The sequence below is a fragment of the Salvelinus fontinalis genome, chromosome 7 (assembly GCF_029448725.1).
Source record: "Salvelinus fontinalis isolate EN_2023a chromosome 7, ASM2944872v1, whole genome shotgun sequence".
Classification (NCBI taxonomy): Eukaryota; Metazoa; Chordata; class Actinopteri; order Salmoniformes; family Salmonidae; genus Salvelinus; species Salvelinus fontinalis.
Genome location: NC_074671.1, coordinates 54,401,084 through 54,423,016, shown reverse-complemented (window position 1 = coordinate 54,423,016; position 21,933 = coordinate 54,401,084). Strand labels below are relative to the sequence as shown.

General features: G+C 39.9%; 1 protein-coding gene across 1 annotated transcript; it reads right to left on the bottom strand.

The window, feature by feature from the left end:
- Positions 1-196: 196 nt before the first annotated feature.
- LOC129859720 (zinc finger protein 585A-like) lies at positions 197-20,928 on the bottom strand. The gene is made up of 2 exons (XM_055929821.1): positions 20,086-20,928; positions 197-5,687 (listed from the first exon to the last, which is right to left on the bottom strand). Exons 1-2 carry the CDS (start codon positions 20,503-20,505, stop codon positions 3,075-3,077), a joined length of 3,033 nt encoding a protein of 1,010 aa, XP_055785796.1. The 5' UTR covers positions 20,506-20,928; the 3' UTR covers positions 197-3,074.
- Between the last annotated feature and the right edge of the window lie 1,005 nt (positions 20,929-21,933).

Below are 21,933 nucleotides of genomic sequence, written 5' to 3'. Positions count from 1 at the left end.
CACATTAGCTCAACCGTCCCGCGGGTGGGGGGCACCGATCCCAGAGGTTAAACTCCAACAGTACTGTACTGAATTGCTGTTGAACGGTGTGCACCGTTTTGGGAAAACGTGTCATTCAGTACAAACTGTTGAAATAACTGAATGAACCCCAGAAATGGGTTGCCTGTGGAAAGAAACACAGCCAAAGAGTCTCCCCAACATTTGAACTATGCCCACTTATCTTTTATTAAAAATTATAGTTTGCAAGGCAGATTGTATAACACAGGGGGAACAACAATATACAAATAAGAACATGAACATGATTAAAAGCATAAACACATAAAAAAAATCATGTGAACATATCCCCCATCTAGTGACATTTAAAAGCCTAACTAATTATGGTATTGGGTTGCCTGACAACACCCTGAACCTAATTCCACTGCTCTATCGCTATATACATTGGCTTCAGAAAGTATTTATACCACTTGACCACATTGTGTTAAAACCTGAATTTAAAATGTTTTTTTATTATTTTTATTATTTCCATCTACACAAAATACACCATAATGACAAAAGTGATAACATGTTTTTAGAAAATGTATTAAATTAAATATCTAATTTGCATAATAATTCACGCCCCCGAGTCAATACTTTGTAGAAGCACCTTTGGCGGCGATTACATCTTTGAGTCGTGTTGGGTATGTATGTATCGGCGTGGCACATCTGGATTTGGTGATTTCCCCCCATTCTTCCTTGCAGATTTTCTCAACCTCAAGTTATGGAATTCAAGTCTGGGCCACTCAAGGACTTTCACATTCTTGTTCTGAAGCCATTCCAGCATTGCTTTGGCTGTATGCTTGGGGTCATTGTCCTGTTGGAACATAAATCTTTGCCCCAGTCTAAGGTTATTTGCACACCTTCTCATCAAGGATTTGCCTGTATTTGGCTCCATTCATTGCTCCCCTATCCTTTCAAGTCACCCAATCCCTACAGCTGAATAGCTACCCCATAGCATGATGCTGCCATTATCATGCTTCACGGTAGGGATGGTGTTAGATGGGTGATGAGTTGTGCCTGGTTTTCTCCAGACATAGCGCTTTGCATTTGAGGTCAAAGAGTAAAAATTGTCTCAGACCACAGCATCGTTTGCCTTATTCTCTCAGTCGATCACGTGCTTTTTTGCAAACTCCAGGGGTGCTGTTATGTGACTTTGTCTCAGGAGTGGCTTCCGTCTGGCCACTCCCGTAAATCCCAGGTTGGTGAAGTGCTGTAGAGACCGTTGTCCTTCTGACAGGTTTTTACATCTCAGTCAAGGAACTCTGTAGTTCTGTCAGAGTGGTCATTGGGTTATTGGTCACCTCCCTGACCAAGGTCCTTTTTGCCCGGTTGCTCAGTTTTGTCGGACGGCCAGCTCTCGGCAGTCTGGGTAGTTCCACATTTTTTTAATTTCCCAATGAGGGAGACCACTGTGCTCTTGAAAACTTTCAACACTCTAGAAATTGTTTTATACGGTACCCTTTCCCAGATTGATGCGTCATCACAATTCTCTCTCGGAGATCTACAGACAGTTCTTTGGACTTCATGGTATAGTTTCTGCTCTGACAAGCACTGTCAACTGTGGGACTTTATATAGACAGGTGTGTTTCTTTCTAAATCATGTCCCCAAAAAAGTATTGGCCACAGGTGGACTCCAATTAAGTTGCAGCGACACCTCAAGGATGATCGAAGGAAATTGTATGCACATGAACTCAATTTGGAGTGTTATCGCAAAGGGGTGTGAATACTTAAGTAGATTTTATATTTCATTTTCTATAAATTTGATAACATTTCAAAAAACATGTTTTCACATTGTCATTATGGGGTAATGTGTGTAGATGGGTGAGGAAAAAAATCTATTTAGAATTCAGGTTGTAACAACAGATTATGGAATAAGTCCAGGGGTATGAACTTTCTGAAGGCGTTGCCATCCTAGAAGTTATTTGTGTGACTTCAAAATGAGAAGCATTGTACAAAACTAATTCATCAGTGATTGGATAGTCTAACAAATCTTAACCACGCAAAGTATCAAAGTTGATAACGTCATCATGCAGGCCGGCGCTGGCCCAACCTATCTATTTCTGGGACCAATCAGAAAGGTCAGAATGTGTTCACATTCTAAGGCAGATCCAGACTCATCGTGGAGAAGAAACGTCAGTTGGCTGGATCGATGTAAATGGTTAGCCAGGCAAGGTATTGGGCTTTGTCTGTAGAGTTCAGTGGTGTATCTGATCTGTAGATGCCCACCCTGCCTTGTCCTAACTCTAGGTCGCTGATCCCTCATAGGTGGCAGCCAGCTGGAGAATTTGTTTGACCTCTGCAGCTTAAGAGCAAATTTCAGCCAAATGTATACACTCGAAGGTTGTAGTTGGGAACCTTTCATTGGCACCTTTTCAAAGTAGCTTGTGGCAAACCTGATAATCAAAATATCAACAATAAAGCTGCAATATATAACTTTTTGGGCGACCTGACCAAATTCACATATAAATGTGTGTTATAGATCTGTCACTCATCAAAAGCAAGTCTAAGAAGCGGTAGATATGTTCTATGTGCACCATTTCTATGCTTCCCGTTCTGTCTTTCACTTTCGGTTTTGTACACCAGCTGAAAGTACAATATTTTTTGTTCTGTAAAATATATTTCCCAATGGTATAGATGGTACCATTGTACACTATACTTGCTTGTTTTGTCACAAATTGAAATTAGGCAAACTATTCAAATTTTAGCAACCAGGAAAATGGTGGAGAGATTTCTGCATTGTGCATCTTTAATACAATATAGCTGACTGCAAACCACCAATGGGGAAGGCCCATTATTTAACAATGAACGCTATTGATAATATACTATGCTTTTGTTGAAACAAAATATTAAAACACATTTAAATTAAGACTTTTGAAAAAATATATATACTTCAATAAAAACAGTAATACTCAGACTTGTGTATCAGCAACAGTCTGTCTGTGTGTATTTTCTACAGTCTGTGGTGGCAATTCCAGGCCACCTGGTTAGAAATCACATTGATTGGGTGGGTTCCTGCAATACCAAACACCACTTCTGCATTATAGATCGAGGAACTCTGAGACACCAGAGTAGTGCCTCTTCTCGTGGCGTTTTCTGTCGCCATCTTGGGAGAAGCGTTGCCCACAGACAGAGCATTGGTATGGTTTCTCTCCAGTGTGAACAAGACTGTGTCTCTTCAGTGACTCTTTTCGAAAGAATCGTTTTCCACAGTCTCCACACTGATGATTTCTCTCTCCAGTATGAACCCTCCTCACATGTCTCACCATGCCATCTATGCGAGTAAAAGTCTTTCCACATTCCAAACAAGGATAGGTTGCTCTTTCACCAGAGGTATGTGTTAATATATGTGTTTTGTACGATTTTGTATATGCAAAACTCTTCCCACATTCAGTGCAGTGATATGGTTTCTCTCCAGTGTGTACTCGCATGTGTATTTTAAAGTTGTGAATCTCCTTTCCACATATTGTGCAGAGAAATTTCTCTCTTTTTCTCAAATGTGTTCTCCTGTGTCTTTCAAAAAGTCCCTTGTACAAGAACTGCTTGTCACAGTCAGGACAGTGGAGGATCTCTCTGTGTACTAAAAAGTGTGCTTTCCAGTTAACCAGGTCTGAAAACCTTTCATCACACTTTGAACAGCGGTAACTTTTCTTGTGTGTTAACTGATGTTTTTCAAGCTGTTCCAATCGGACAAAGCTTTTCACACAGTCAGAGCAGCGGAAATTACGTTCCTCCTTCATATGTGTTTTCTGGTGTGACTTAACATGATCTAATCGGGCAAAACTTTTGTCACAGTCAGGGCAGTCGTAAGGCTTCTCTCCTGTATGTGTTCGCTGATGTCTTATAAGACGATTCTCTAGTCTGAAGCTCTTACCGCAGTCGGAGCAGATGTATGGCTTCTCTACAGTACTGAAACTCTCTGTCCAGTTATCAGAAGTATCTTCAGGATCCTCTTCATTCTCCTGTGTTGTTTGGGGTAGTCGCAGTTTTTCTGAGTGTTGATTCTTTCGAACGGAGCTTTTGTAAGGGGAGTCTTTGCCTGGCTGTGACTGGCCCATTTTTCCCCCTGGTGCACTAGCTCGCATTTTACTCTTCTGCCGGCCTCTGCTGGCTGTTCTCTGTTGTGTGCGCACACAATCTACATTCATTTCAGTTTGATGGTTCAGTGTGATATTATGTTCCTCTTTTATATGTATTTTTTGGTGTAATTTAAGATTATCTAATCGAGCAAAACTTCTCTCACAATCAGGGCAGTGGTGAGGCTTCACTCCTGTATGTATTTCTTGGTGTAATTTAAGTTTGTCTAATCTAGCGAAAGTTCTGTCACAAACAGGGCAGTGGTGAGGCTTCTCTCCTGTATGTGTTCGCTGGTGTCTTATAAGATCCCTCACTTTTCTAAAGCTCTTACCGCAGTCAAAGCAGTAGTGAGGCTTCTCTCCTCCAGGACCGAAACCCTCAATCCAATCATCAGAGTCATCAGTATCTAGGGGCTCCTCTTCCTTCTCCTGCATTTTTTTGCTATGTGTTGGTGTTCTCTTTCCTGGAGCTCTAGCTCGTATTTTACTCTGCTGCATTTTACTCTCTCTGACTTTGCTGAATGTTCTCTGCTGTGTGCGCACACGATCTACATTGGATGCACTGCTGGTAGCTTTGAAGGTATTGTCCAGCTGGTGTTTTTCAAGCTTCTCCAATAAGACAAAGCTTTTCACACAGTCAGAGGAATGAAAAATATTTTTGTCTTTTGCATGTATTTTTTGGTGTGACTTAAGCTTATCTAATCGAGCAAATTTTCTGTTGCAATCAGGGCAGTTGTGAGGCTTCACTCCTATATGTATTTCTTGGTGGATCTTTAGCTTATCTAATCGAGCAAAACTTCTGTCGCAATCAGGGCAGTGGTGAGGCTTCTCTCCAGTATGCGTTCGCTGGTGTAATTTAAGCTTATCTAATCGAGCAAAACTTCTGTCGCAATCAGGGCAGTGGTGAGGTTTTTCTCCAGTATGCGTTCGCTGGTGTCTTATAAGATCCCTCACTTTTTGAAAGCTCCTACCGCAGTAGGCGCAGTAGTGAGGCTTCTCTCCTCCAGTACTGAAGCCATCAGTGTCATCAGTATCCAGGGGATATTCTGCATTCTTCTGCGTTGTTTGGGGTTGTTGTGGTCTTTCTGAGTTTTGATTCTTCTCTGATTGGCACTGGACATTGGCTGGGCATTGATGTTTTCTACATGAAAGCACGCGGTCTTCATTTTCCGTGCTGCTGGCAGCTTTGAAGGTATTCTCCTGCAGGTCCTGTTGCTTTTCCACAATTTCAGTTTGACGAATGCGTGTGACAGCTTTATCCAGTGTGAGTTCTGGGTCCATTTGTAATTGCTTGGACAGTCTCCTGTCAAGTAAGCCTGCAACTAGTCTGTCTCTTATCATCTCACTGAGCAGAGCTCCATAACCACAATGTTCTGACAAACAATGAAGTGCAGTGATAAAATCATCAGCTGTCTCTCCTGCTTCTTGTTGTCTTTGGTTGAATTTAGTTCGTTCTAATATTACATTCCTCCTAACTGCCAAATGTCCATCTTGCTGCTCATTATTAGAACTGTGGAAGTGTTCTCGCTCGATCAGGTTGTCATCTTGCAGGTCTTCTGAGGTGTCCATCTCCTCTTCCTGGAAAAACATTTTAAAATGGCATAGTTACCAGTAGGCCTAGTATCATCTGTGTTCTCTAAAACATAATTTTGTAATAGATATAGTCTACTTTTCAATACGTTAAAGTCCAAATTAGAATAGATAGCATTCAATAAATAGCTAAACAAATAACTTAGGTCTATACATTTTTACAGTAGTAGATCAGTAGTAGTCTAATCATTTGAAATACATAGCAGTATCAACATTATAATGTATTGTTTTTCATTAGGTCTAGAGATCACCATACCATAGCATAGGCTACCCAGTAGGCATATGACATGATAAATACGTCTTTTTCCTGGTTGAAATTTGGTCAGGACGTATTTTTCACGACATCTTTTCGACATCATGAAAAAGGATTCTTATTTGGGTTGAAATCGGATTGATCTACTGACCAGTTATCTAAAGCATGAAACACACTGAGAATCTCACTGCCGATAGATATTTATCACTGAGGGAGGCCTTCTCTTGCAAGAACAAAAGCGGCACCTGCTGCGTGCCAACCCGGTAGCGACAAACCTATCGTTTCTACTTGTAGAATCGCAATACTTGTCAGTGGCCAACAACTTGACTTTAACCCAATCGGAGAGCATGAATCGCCACTTGGGGGACCAACAGGAGTGACAACAAAAATGGAAGAAAAATAGGAAATTGTCTCCGTATATCCACGGATGAGCCAGTCACACTTCAAATGCAATGTATGCTATGGGATGGTAGCTAGCTAAGTGCACAGACAACATTGAATAACATTGAAATGTACTGCTTATTACATTACACATCAACTCTCCTATTCGTGGTCAGTATCTATCAAGCCCAAAGCAGACTTGTTTAGAAAGAACAGTGTGTTAGCAAGAATAGAGTTGTCATCGTCTGACTCTCTGATGCAGCGGTCCAGTAGGTACTGAGTAGAATGAGCTGCTTATCAGCTAACTAGCCAACTTTACATACTATAGAAAACCAAAGCTTCGTTGACGCGAGAGTTCACGTAGCAGCCCGTTAATCAAACAAACAGTGAAAGCACGGTCAACGTGGGAAAGATGCATCGTTAAAAACATTTGTAAACAACTGGTCGCAGTTCAGAGCCAACCTGGATACTAAGGAGATCCTGAAGGAAATCGACGAGTATCAACAGCTTTATGCTATGGAGGAACAACATACTCCATCGTAGAAAGATCCGGCTACCTCACAAAATAACTAACCCGAAAAAATTCATCTACAGACACGGACGATTTACTTACCGTTGAAGTAGAGGCTAGTGATCTTGCTGGAATCCATGCACTTTAAAAGTTGTGTGAGGAGGTAGCAGGGCTGAGGGGGGGTTTGGAGTTTAGCCAGAGTGATATTAATGAGAGAAGAAGGCACTCACAGCCAAGGTAAAAACTCTTGATTCCAACATGGATTGTCTACTCAGGGAAAACAGGGTGATGAGGGAGTCGCTACTAGACATACAAAGCCGTAGCATGCGTGAAAGTCTAATATTTTCTGGGATTCCTGATGACGCAACCAATAATCCAGCGGGCGCAATAAAGGGAATTTATGCAATCAGCCTAGAAACGTCCTCTAAACTAAACAAGGTGGCTTTCCACCAAGTACACAGACTTGGAGCTCAGAGTGACAAGAGCAAGGGTCCCAGACCAAATTCAGTCTCAATGAACAATTTCCACGGAAGATAAATGAACGTCGCAAGAGGCGGTATCCTGTACAGAGGCAACAAAGGGAGAAGGGTAAGCGTGCCTTTCTCATTGTGGACAAACTCTTTATAGATGGACAGCTATTCCGAGACAGCTCCATAACACCATGGCTGTACTAAATTCTACGGGGACATCAGGTTATGAAAAAAAAAGTATGGGAACTGGAAAAATATCTGAAAACTATGAAGTTGATATGAACACACGCACTCAATTACATGCTCGCTTACACACACACTTGATCTCTCTCTCTCGTCAATAACTTTTCTATAATTTAATGTTTGTCTATGTCTTTCTACGTTTACAACAAGAAAGGGGAAGATATCAGAACAGGTACATTGGGGAATAATATATTGTACGGGATACATTTGTATTGAAGCCGTCTATATAGTAATGCAAGGTGTCGGTCATGATCATGTGAAACGTCATTTGCTATGGAAATGCTGGGATGTGTTTTTCTATGAAAATGATGTTAAAGATAATTATGATGCAACTATGTTGGTGATACAATATGGATTACAATTATCATCCTGAATATTAAGGCTATTCTCACTTTATGTTACCAGTGGTATAAAGTACTTAAGTAGTACTTAAAAGTATTTTGGGGGGTATCTGTACTTTACCATTTATGTTTGACAACTTTTACTCCACTACATTCCTAAAGAAAATAATGTACTTTTTACTCCTTACAATTTCCCTGACACACAAAAGTACACGTTACATTTAGAATGCTCAGGCAGAACAGAATTATGACACCTATCAATATAATGCTTTGTCATCCCTACTGCCTCTGATCTGGCAGACTCACAAAACACAACTACTGTGTTTGTAAATTATGTCTGAGTGTTGGAGTGTGCCCATTTCTGTCAGTAATTAAAATATAATACAAAAATAGTGCTGTCGGGTTTGGCTAATATAAGGAATTTGATGAATAGCATTTACTTTACTAAATTATCATACTTGAGTAATTCTACCACTGTACTTAAGTACATTTAAAACCAGATACTTTTACTCAAGTAGTATTTTACTGGGTAACTTTCACTTGAGTCATTTTCTGTTAAGGCATCTTTACTTTTACTCAAGTATGACATTGTGTAACATGCAGTGGTGGAAAAAGTACTCAGACACTCAACCATGCAAATTGGCTGGGTTATTATTTATTTGGACGTCACACAGTCTTATTCAGACATCATACACTCACACTACATCACATCCAATATCATTCACATCAACCTACTCCGATTGACTAGACACACAATATCTTGACTCAATGTTCTAACATCTGTGGCATTAGCTCACCGGCAAGGGAATAAAACAAATATTGCTAGAACCTGTTTCTTGAATTCTAAATATCAGACATTTGAAATCTCCGTCATAATACCTCTTATGGCAGTACAAGCACTAATTATGGTCAATTTAGACTGAGAATAGTATCTAGTTATGGTAAGGGGTGAAATTAGTATAGCCAGTTATAACTGTTTAGCAGATTATTAAAAAAGACGATCAGTCTACGTGGCTAAAAGAAAAGGAATATAACATACTGTTTACAGGTAACTCACTCTACAAGCTAAATATTTTAAGCAGATGTTCTCTTTTCCGTCTCATCCTCATCCACTTAATGACGATTACGGTAAGGAATACCTACCAAATAACTTTTTTTTTTTACATTTACAAAATGTACAGAAAGATCAGTGCGAAGGCCAAATTGCCGAAGAAGAACTTTGAGGCTTTTAAATCCTTTCAGTCTGGAAAAAACCCAGGGCTTGATGTCATACTGGTAGAGGTATATCAAGCCTTTTTTGATATACTCAAAGCACCATTGTCAGCTTGTTTTAACTACACCTATAGAAGTTATAATCTGTCAGGTACTCAGCAGGAAGGTCTGATTTCACTATTACTAAAACCAGATGGCAAATATAAAAGATCCAGTCTATCTAAAAAACTGGAGGCCTCTTACACTTCAATGTTGTGATGCAAAAATACTATCGAAATGCATAGCACTCAGAATTTAAAAAGGTTTTACCAGGTATTGTTCATCCTGATCAGACAGGTTTTTTACATGGACGATACATTGGAGATAATATACGACAACTAGAAATAAATAGAACATCATGAAACATCTAAGAAGCCAGGCCTGGTATTTATAGCAGCTTTTGAAAGGCCTTTGATAAAGTCAGACTGGATTTTACTTGTACATTTTAAAATGTTTGGTTATTCTCTTATAAAAATGGATAAAAGTAATGTATTGCAACCCCAGGTGTAAAAGAGTAACTTGCGGCTACTTCTCCGAGTTTTGAATTGTCAGGAGGAGTTAAACAAGGGTGTCCGCTGTCACCATATTTATTCATTATGGTCATCGAAATGCTAGCTATTAAAATCAGATCCAATAACAGAGGACTAGAAATCCAAGGCTTAAAAACAAAAGGTGTTCACGTATGCCGACGACTCAAGTTTTAGATGAAGTCCGCAAGCTAGATCCCTGCAATGTCTCATTGAAGATGTAGATAACTTTTCTGGACTCTCTGGACTAAAACCTAATTATGATGTGTACAACATTACGTATTGGATCTTTAAAAAATACAACTTTTACATTACCCTGCAGTTTACCTATAAAAATGGTCTGACGGTGAAGTAGACATACTTGGTATTCATATCACAAAATATATAAATGTGCTCTCCACAATGAATTTCAATAGAAAAATTGTAAAAATAGACTAGATCCTGCAACCATGGAGAGGTAAATACCTGTCTATTTATGGACAAATTGCCCTGATTTACTCCTTAGTCATATCTCAGTTTACTCACTTATGGCACTGCCTATTCCTGATGATTTGTTTTTCAAATCATATGAGCAACAAAATATTTAGCTTTATCTGGGATGCTAAACCAGACAAAGCATGCCTATCTATATAATGAATATGAATTGGGTGGGTTGAGATTATTAAATATAAAAGACCTAAACCTCTCTAAAAGCTTCACTTATTATAAAGTTTTACCTGAACCCTATGGTTCTCAAGTAGATTACTAAGAAAAGCTCATCCATTGTTTAAAAATGGCCTGAAAAGATAGAACAAATATTATAGCTGAACTCAAATGTGCTGGTTGATAAAATACCTGTATTTATGGGAAAGATGTTTGAAAAGGGTATTTTGTTCTTAAATTATATTGTACATTGGAATGGTAGAATTGTGTCTTTCATGGAGTTATCAGAATAGTTCGGGAACGTCTGCTCAATCCAAGAGTACAACCAATTGATTACAGCACTACCCCAAAAATGGAGGAGGCCGATGGCTGAGGGAAGAGGTAGGGAACGGGTTTGTCTGCCCATTATAAAAGGATCAAAACTGGCGGAGGAATAAAAATAGCATAAATAGGAAAGTATACCCATTTCATTTGAGGACCAGGATGTTGACGGCTGTGCCATACAGATGACAAAATAGTTCGGAAGAGATGTTTGAGGTACCGATTCCATGGTACAGGGTGTATGAGTTGATATATAAAACCACGCAAGATTCAAGACTTCGTGCTTTCCAGCTAAAATTATTATATAGTATTCTTGCCACCAACAAAATGTTGAATATTTGGGGCATACAATCATTGAAGCTCTGCCCTTCGGGAGCCTGTTTCTCGTCTCAGGTTCAGGAATGGCTAAAATGCATAACATTGTTCTAAAATTGACCATAGAAATAGTACTGTTGGGAGATTTGGAGAGACCGGGTCAGTCAATTACTAATACTCTTAGTAAAAGTATTTATTTTCAACTCTTTCAATCTGTGGATCCGATTAGATATAAATTGTATGTTAAACATCAAATCGAATTTTATTTGCCATATACACATGGTTAGCAGATGTTAATGCGAGTGTAGCGAAATGCTTGTGCTTCTAGTTCCGACAGTGCAGTAATATCTAACAAGTAATCTAACAATTCCCCAACAACTACCTAATACACAAATCTAAAGGGGTGAATGAGAATATCTACATGTAAGTATATGGATGAGCAACGGTCGAGCGGCATAGGCATGTACAATAGACGGTACAAAATATATACATGTGATATGAGTAATGTAAGATATGTAAATATTATTAAAGTGGTATTATTTAGAGTGCATTGTATAAAGTGACTAGTGATCCATTTACTAATGTGGCCAATGATTGGGTCTCAATGTAGGCAGCAGCCCCTGAGTTAGAGATTCCTGTTTAGCAGTCTGATGGCCTTGAGATAGAAGCTGTTTTTCAGTCCCTCGGTCCTAGCTTTGATACACCTGTACTGACCTCGCCTTCTGGATGGTAGTGGTGTGAACAGGCAGCGGTTCGGGTGGTTGATGTTGATCTTTTTGGCCTTCCTGAGACATCGGGTGCTGTAGGTGTCATGGAGGGCAGGTAGTTTGCCCCCGGTGATGCGTTGTGCAGACCACCCCACCCTCTGGAGAGATTTGCGGTTGAGGGCAGTGCAGTTGCCATACCAGGCTGTGATACAGCCCGACAGGATGCTCTCGATTGTGCATCTGTAAAAGTTTGTCAGGGTTCTGGGTGACAAGCCAAATTTATTCAGGCTCCTGAGGTTGAGGCCTTTTTCACCACACTGTTTGTGTGAGTGCGCCATTTCAGTTTGTTTGTGATGCGTGTATGCCGAGGAATTAAAAAAAAAATTACTTTCCACCTTCTCCACTTCTGTCCCTTCGATGTGGATAGGGGAGTGCTCCCTCTGCGGTTTCCTGAAGTCCACGATCATCTCATTTTGTTGACGTTGAGTGAGAGGTTTTTTTCCTGACACCATGCTCCGAGTGCCCTTACCTCCTCCCTGTAGGCTGTCTCGTCATTGTTGGTAATCAAGCCCACTACTGTTGTGTCATCTGCAAACTTGATGATTGAGTTGGAGGCGTGCATGGCCACGCAGTCGTGGGTGAACAAGGAGTATAGGAGGGGGCTGAGCACGCACCCTTGTGGGGCCCTAGTGTTGAGGGTCAGCGAAGTGGAGATGTTTTCCAGTGCTTGGCCACCCACTCAGTTACCGGTGACCTTTACAGCCACATCCCACCGAAAGGAGAGAACAGAACCACCCCCCCTTAAATCCATAGTCATTGACAGTAAGTTTCAAATGTTTTTTTCTCTTTGATACTCTGATTTCAATGTGTAATGATTCCTACTAACCAGCTTGGTAAGAGCTAGGCTTGTACTAGCCAGAGTTGTGGACTCTAGTGACATGACTTGGACTCGAGTCTGACTTGAGGTCACAAATTTCATGACTTGAGACTCAACTTGATATAAAATAACTAGACTTGGAGGCTCAAGACAAGGGACTTTGACTTGAGACTGATGACTTAAAATTATCTGGCCATGTTTTGTAACATTTTGGCACTAATTTTGGGGCAGAGTCTCCATGGATTCCCCTAGCAACAAAAAGTGCAACAGATTGGCTATTGAAACACACACTTGGCCCTCTGATTGGACCAGCAAACTTAGCACAGGTCAGGTGACCTAGCGAACATATTGCTGATTTGCTGTACAGCTATTGGATCGGGGGCAGTCAAACGTCAATTTGTAGGGAGAGAGGATTGCCATAAATAAATATGCAGCTCCATAAATGGTTTGGTGATCAAGAATATTAACTGTTTACTTTGCAAGCTCACCAGCAATGGGGCATCAAGCAACAGTTAGGCCTACTAGCATGGTAGGTGAAAATTGCTTGAAATTGATTATTTACTTATCTTCTTCTGGCTGCAAGCCCGAGGTCGGTACACTTATGACAACAGCCAGCTCAAGTGCAGGGCGCGAAATTCAAAAGATATTTTTTAGAAATATTTAACTTTCACACATTAACAAGTCCAATACAGCATTTGAAAGATAAACATCTTGTGAATCCAGCCAACATGTCCGATTTTTTAAATGTTTTACAGCGAAAACACCACGTATATTTATGTTAGCTCACCACCAAATACAAAAAAGGACAGACATTTTTCACAGCACAGGTAGCATGCACAAAACCAACCTAACTAACCAAGAACCAACCAAACTAACCAAGAAACAACTTCATCAGATGACATGTTATAAGACATAACATGTCTTATAAAATGTTATTCAATAAATCTATGTTTTGTTCGAAAAATGTGCATATTTGAGCTATAAATCAGTTTTACATTGCAGCTACCATCACAGCTACCGTCAGAAATAGCACCGAAGCAGCCAGAGTAATTACAGACACCAACGTCAAATACCTAAATACTCATCATAAAACATTTCTGAAAAATACATGGTGTACAGCAAATGAAAGACAGGCATCTTGTGATTCCAGCCAATATTTCCGATTTCTTAAGTGTTTTACAGCGAAAACACAATATAGCATTATATTAGCTTACCACAATAGCCAGAAACAAGCCATTCCCCAGCAGCAAAAGTTAGCGATCGTAACAAACCAGCAAAAGATATATAATTTTTGACTAACCTTGATAAGCTTCATCAGATGACAGTCGTATAACATCAAGTTATACATACACTTATGTTTTGTTCGAAAATGTGCATATTTAGAGCTGAAATCAGTGGTTATACATTGTGCTAACGTAGCATCTTTTTCCCACAACGTCCGGATATTTTTCCGACACTCACATATTCTGACCAAATAACTATTCATAAACATAACTAAAAAATACATGTTGTATAGGAAATGATAGATACACTAGTTCTTAATGCAATCGGCGTGTTAGAATTCTAAAAATAATTTCATTACGATATGCAGTTTACGTTATGGCGAGAGCGTGCCCAAAACCTGGCCGCAAACTACTAGTACACATGTACGACAGATATATGAAATAACATCATAAAATGGGCCCTACTTTTGACAATCTTCCATCAGAATGTTGTACAAGGGGTCCTTTGTCCAGAACAATCGTTGTTTGGATTTAGAATGTCCTCTTCTCCAGTCAATTAGCACGGAAAGCTAGCAAAGTGGCGCGAAGCTCTCCTTCCTGAACATACGCAGACAAAGCAACACGCCTAACGTCCCAAAAAAATTTCAATAATCTAATAAAACTATATTGAAAAAACGTACTTTACGATGATATTGTCACATGTATCAAATAAAATCAAAGACGGAGATATTAGTCGTCTATAACGACAGCCTTTCAGAAGGCAATACCAGGTCCCTTCGCGCGCGCTCCAGAAAACAGGAAACTGGTGACACGTCATACAAAGAGCTTTTATTCGACCCCAGATCAAGTTATACACTCCATTTCTTCTCTCACTGCCTGTCAACATCTAGTGGAAGACGTATGAAGTGCATGTATACAGATATATATCAAGGACATTTATAGGCAGGCCCTAGAACAGAGCATCGATTTCAGATTTTCCCCTTCCTGTCAGGAAGTTTGCTGCAAAATGAGTTCTGTTTTACTCACAGATATAATTCAAACGGTTTTAGAAACTAGAGAGTGTTATCTATCCAATAGTAATAATAATATGCATATTGTACGAGCAAGAATTGAGTACGAGGCCGTTTGAAATGGGCACCTTTTATCCAGGCTACTCAATACTGCCCCTGCAGCCCAAACAGGTTATGAAGCTTTCATTTTGAATTTTTTGTTAAAGCTGCTATATGTCACTTTTTGGCCAACCAAACCAAATTCACAGAAATGAGAGTTATAGATCTGTAATTCTCATTCAAACAAGTCTAAAGAAGAGGTAGATATGTTCTGTGTGCGCCATTTCCATGCTTCCCATTAAGTTTTGCTTTTGGCAGAGCCCCACCCGTTTTGGCAGAGCCCCACACACACACAAAGTTTGGACACACCTACTCATTCAAGGGTTTTTCTTTATTTTTTACTATTTTCTACATTGTGCGCCGCCCTATGGGACTCCCGGTCACAGCCGGTTGTGACTCCGCCTGGGATCCAACCCCAGGCTGTAGTGACACCACAACTCTGCGATGCAGTACCTTAGACCGCAGCATCAATCGGGAGGTGCACCTTTGCTCTTTAATAGGAATATATTTATTACAATTTAATTAAATGCATAAAGCCTTATAGGTATTTAGGGAACATGATACATTGCATCAGAAAGACAACCAAGTTTTTACTATCTTACATATATTTTTAAGTGAGAAACTGTAAGGTTTCTCATGTGTCACATGCACTTATTTAAGTATTTTTAAAGACTATCATTTGCAGTGTACAAGATACCAAATGTTGGGCTATCACACAACATAATACTTAAACAACCCTCAGTAACAGTTGCACAAAAATAACTGTGTGCAAACCCTGTCTCCAAATATTATAATAAGCCCCCGCCTCTAGCTGGGCTTGGTGTGGGCTAAGACGTCAGCATGCTTCAGTTCGGCTGGCACCTAGCCAAACTCGGCTAGCCGAACTCGGCCTGCCAAACCGAACCAGTGTGCTTGCATACTCCCTTAAAAAGACATTCGCTTGAAAAACAAGAAAAAAAGCAACAATAGTACTGTTTGTCCATTTTGAGACGCCCAAAAATAGTCCAAATTAAAAAAGTGAAGATAAACTCAAATCTGTCATTAATTTTGACGTTTTGCCAAAGAGATCTTAAGTCGCACAATTTTACATCTAAGATGTTTGGTGCAGTATTTTTAAATAAAAAAATGAGCATGAAAACGAGTCATCTCTCGTTGAATGACAAAGACTTTATTGAAGAATCCCTACTGTTGACCAATCGCAGACGAAAGAGCGTAGACGTCGGCTCAGAACTTCAGCTTGCCTCTAGAAAAACACTTGTGTGCCCAAACAGCCGAAAAAACTCACCGAAGTCCAAAACATTACAAAATAATATATGCACAAACTCTACTGAGCTGTATCGCCTGGGAAGCATGCGGACGCCTTTAGCCCATGCTGGACTTGGTGTGGGCCGGGCCGCGGCAGGCTTGGTGCGGGCTGGTCCGCGTTCTGCTTGGTGCGGGATAACCGGAGTTGGGCTTGTTGTGGGCTAGCCTGTGTCGTGTGAGCCCGTGGCCACCTTGCCCACCGAATGGGGTCATGTTTGCTGGGAAGTGCATATACAGTGCATTCAGAAAGTATTCAGACCCCTTGACCTTTTCCACATTCTGTTACATTACAGCCTTATTCATTCAATCTACACACAATAGCCCATAATGACAAAGCGAAAAACAGATTTTTAGAAATGTTTGCAAATTTATAAAAAACAGTATTCAGACCCTTTGCTATGAGACTCAAAATTGAGCTCAGGTGCATCCTGTTCCATTGATCATCATTGAGATGTTTCTACAACTTGATTGGAGTCCACCTGTGGTGAATTCAATTGATTGGACATGATTTGGAAAGGCACACACCGGTCTATATAAGGTCCCACAGTTGACAGTGCAGGTCAGAACAAAAACCAAGCCATGAGGTTGAAGGAATTGTACGTTGAGCTCCGAGACAGGATTTTGTTGAGGCACAGATCTGGAGAAGGGTACCAAAAAAATTATGCAGGATTGAAGGTCCCCAAGAACACAGTGGTTTGGAATCACCAATACTCTACCAAGAGCTGGCTGGGCAATCGTGGGGGAGAAGGGCCTTGGTCAGGGAGGTGACCAAGAACCCAATGGTCACCCTGACAGAGCTCCAGTGTTCCTCTGTGGAGATGAGAGAACCTTCCAGAAGGACAACCAACTCCGTAGCACTCCACCAATCAGGCCTTTATGGTGAGTGGCCAGTCAGCAGCCACTCCTCAGTAAAGGCACATGAACTCTAAAGGACTCTCAGACCATGAAAAACAAGATTCTGGTCTGATGAAACCAAGATTGAACTCTTTGGCCTGAATGCCAAGCGTCACATCTGGAGGAAACCTGGCACCATTCCTACGGTGAAGCATGAAGGTGGCAGCATCATGCTGTGGGGATGTTTTTCAGCGGCAGGGACTGGGAGACTGGTCAGGATCGAGGGAAAGATGAACGGAGCAAAGTACAGAGATCCTTGATGATAACCTGCTCCAGAGCGCTCAGGACCTTTGACTGGGGCGAAGGTTCCCCTTCCAACAGGACAACGACCCTAAGCACACAGCCAAGACAACACAGGGGTGGCTTCGGGAACAAGTCTCTGAATGTCCTTGAATGGCCCAGCCCGATCAAACATCTCTGGAAAGACCTGAAAATAGCTGTGCAGCGACGCTCCCCATCCAACCGGACAGAGCGTGAGAGGATCTGCAAAGAAGAATGGGAGAAACTAACCAAATTCAAGTGGGCCAAGCTTGTAGAGTCATACCCAAGACGACTCAAGGCTGTAATCGCTCCCAACGGAGCTACAACAAAGTACTGAGTAAAGGGTCTGAATACTTATATAAAAACTAAAAACCTGTTTTTGCTTTGTCATTATGAGGTAGTGTGTAGTTGAATGAGTGGGAAAAAAACGATTTAATCCATTTTAGAATAAGGCTGTAACGTAAGAAAATGTGGAAAAAGACATGGGGTCTGAATACTTTCCGTTAAACAATTTAAAGGAAATGCTACCAAATACTAATTAAGTGTATATAAACTTCTGACCCACTGGGAATGTGATCAAAAAAATAAAAGCTGAAATAAATAAAAAGTTTATTCATTCTTAAAATAAAGTGGTGATCCTAACTGACCTAAGACAGGGAACGTTTTCTATGATTAAATGTGAGGAATTGTGAAAAACTGAGTTTAAATGTATTTGGCTAAGGTGTATGTAAACTTCCGATTTTTATTTTTCTACTTGACTTGAAAAAACCTGTTCAACTTGGGACTTGGACATTGTCACTTGCTTGTGACTTGAAAAATAGTGACTTGGTCCCACCTCTTGTACTAGCTATGTTGATTATCATTAACGTGTTCTCTCTGCATCGGGTCTCACATCTCCATTAAGTCTGTTGGTACATTTTAATATTGGTGATCAATATCAGAAAGTTTTGTAATCTAGGTCTGAAAATTTAGAGCCATCAATTGGAAAGCCTCATATCCACCCTCAGTAACAAACTGGAGAACGGAACCATTTAGCTACATCCCATTAGACTAGGCTATATATAAAATCAAAACATAAACCAGACATATGGCAGAATTTGGAAACCGTATGTTGACCATCTTACAAAATGTGCTGCATAGCGGGTGTTTTGTTTTTGTGTTGTTTCTGAATATCAGTTTGTTTTAGATTCATTGTTTTCATTAGTGTTTTGTTTGTGTGGATCCCTCAGTGAGAATGAATGTCTGCGGATGTGTTTGTATTGACACTGTGCGAGATTAAACTTCACGGAGTTCTGCAGAAAAACCAAAAAGTAAAAAAATGTAAAAAATAAAACTATATTTTATTGTCTCTTTACACATACTTAAAGTTTTGCATTTACCCTTCTTTCTTCTTTTTTTTAAGACTGCCAAGCTGTCCTCAATTGGGGGAACCTCTGTCCGGGACAAGGTCCTCAGGATTATGGAGCGGTGTTTATAAAAAGTTGTTTGAATATTATAACATGTCTGAGGAGGATTAAGCTAAACTTGACCATTTAGAGATGAGTTAAACGTTTTCATTATCCAACTACTGTCTAATTTTGATATCCTCTCTTAAAATGTTTCAGACTGATGACCAATGAATGAACGTCCCACTTCAATATGAATGGAGAGGAGAAAACAAGCCTTTGCTACCACTTGTGTGTGTGTTCCATTGTAGTTGGTAAGAAAATGTGAGCAGTTGAGACATTAACATAGACAACAAGACAGGTTTAGCAGCTTCTGCCTGTTAAAGATATTTTACTGTGTGTTACTGTTCTGTTGTGTCCTGCATGCCCACATTATGCCAATCGTTCATTTATTTTCATCTCGTTTTATGCTTACAGTAAGTGTCATGAAAAGCCAGAAAACTAACAAGGTTGATGTGTTGCAGGCCCTCTGGAAAGTCCTCAAATATGCCCCTGACCTCCGTGTTGGAGTATGATGCAAAGTTGCTCTTTTTTTCTCTCACTAAGCTATAAACAGCCACAAACGTCTTTAACTAGTACCATGGAAATAGTTTTAGCCAGCTGAGTTGACAAAGTTGATTCAGAAAGGTCCTTTTCTAGTTATTTTTAAATCTCACATTGATAAAAGTTGTACTGCGCTGATTCCCTTCACTGCAGATCTGACCCATCATATGACTCTTCAAGAGGACCACTACGCTCCAGATCACCTTCTGTGCTCAGAGGATCTACCCCATCACACCACTCCTATTAATCATTAATCAACTAAAACAATGGGCCTTTATATACTGTGTCCCAGTCGTTCTACGCATGTCTGTGGGTGAATTATGATACAACTACTGTATGCAGATTTGCAAAAAAATTATTTGTTTTTGCCATTTCTTGATCTATTTTAAAATGCAAGAATATGTTGCAGAATTAAACTAATTGGTGCCTATGGAAACAAATAGAAGTGTAATGAACAAAAAATATTAAATATCCAACTTTATCCTCAGAAATACTTTTTACAGTAGGTAATAAACTGTAGTCAAGTGGTCATTACCAGGTTATGATGGTTTTAACTATGACCAGTACATAACATAGCACATATAGTGGTCAGAATTATGACCAGCTGGTCCTATGGTGGTCAGTAAATTACGTCATACTATGGTCAGTAAAAAGACAAAACAAAAAAACATTCAGTTTGCGACCAGAATAAGACGTCATAGTCTTTTCATCCAGGTTTGACCCAAGGCTAGAAAAGGTTCATTGACAGTAGAAGTAGTATTTTTTACCTGTGGATAGTCTGACTTCGTCTCCTTGTGTTTTATGAAGCCAGACAGCCAGGACAGTGTGGTGAGTATTTGTGTTTGTATTCCTGATGCTGTATCCCCACTCTTCCCCTTAATTTTCCTCCTCAGTCGGACATATCTGTCTCTCAATTTCTTCCATCTAGTCCTGCAAATCTGTTCTTCTACTCTCAGAGTTTGGGCTATCTCCTTCCAGCTGTTGCTGGTTATTGTGAAGTCTTTATAGTCTTTCAATGAGGTGTTGTACAAATTGTTGTACCTTCTGACCTCTTCAATTAGCTTTTCCTCAAAAATTGCGTCGTCCTGAATCTTGCTTGTCTTAGAGTCATCAGTATAATGGGGCTCATCTTCATCTTGGTTCTCATGCATTGTTTGGTTCAGTCCTTCCTTCTCAAGTTCCGCCATTTTCTCTGATGTGTTTTGTATCTGAACAGAAAGGGTGCGGGTAAAACCAGAGGATGCCAACCAACAAAGTCTGCTATGTTATTCTATGAAAAGCCGTTTTGTTTGCTTCTGCAGGTAGCAATTGAAGCTGTTGGTTTGATTTGATTCAAAGAATTTAAAAAAACATCTCACACGATCCAAGGCTTGTTGTTCCTACTGCACACCTATCCCACTGTCTACGGTCTGCTATTCCTCTCTCCACACCAGACGCAGTGTGATCAGGTTTAGAAAGGAACAAGACAAACACAGCAACCTAAAAAAAAAAAACGATTGATAACGACTCTAGCTATTTTCTGCAATCATTGGCACTTGAGAGTTGGCATTTTACATGACCCGATATGCAAATCACATGCACGGCGAAATGTCGTAAAATGGATGCAGACGTTTCACTTTACTTCTCAATGCCGAGTATGGAAAGTCAAAGGGGCCAATAAGTGGAGTCATCACTAGTTACCACAGCCACAAAGTCAAAATGATGTCTAAACCCCGCCTACTTAAAACGTTTATATTTTTAAAATCTGATTTTAAACCTAACCTTAACCACACGTATAACCTTTTGCCTAACCCTAACCTTAAATTAGGACCAAAAAGTACATTTTTGTTTTATGAATTTTTACTCTAGACAATTTTGACTTTGTGGCTGTGGTAACTAGTGGCAACCCAAAAAGTGTGCAGAAGAGAAAACAGGGGAGAACGACCCCAGTGGGTAAAAACTGGTTAAAAAGACCTCAATATGATGTTTTTTACTGTCTTATTCTGGTTGAGAATTACGTTTTATTTTTTACGACCACCAGTTTGTGATAATTGTGACCTATTTGACCAGCTGGTCATAATTCTGACCACTATATTATGTAGTTTACTGGTCATAGTTAAGACATCATCATAATCTGGTAATGACCACCTGACTACAACCTATTATCAACATTCTTAGAAAAAAGGGTTCCAAAAGGGTTCTTCGGCTGTCCTCATAAGAGAACCCTTTTTGGTTCCACGTACAACCCTTTTGTGTTCCATGTAGAAATCTCTGTGGAAAGGATTCTACCTGGAACCAAAAATGGTTCTTCAAAGGATTCTCCTATGGGGACAGCCAAATAACCCCTTTAGGTTCCAGATGACATCTTTTTTTCTAAGAGTGTACTGTAAAAAGTATTGCAGATGATATTTGGATATTGACAACCTTGTTTGTTACATTTCTATCTGTTTCCATAGCAACCATAATCTGCAACATATTCTTATTTAAAATAGATCAAACAATGGCAAGAACAAATCTACATCACCATTTTTTGCACATCTGCACACAGTAATTGTTTCATAATTCACTCACAGACATTACATGCATAGAAATACTGGGACACAGTATATAAAGGCCCATTGTTTTAGTTGATTAAT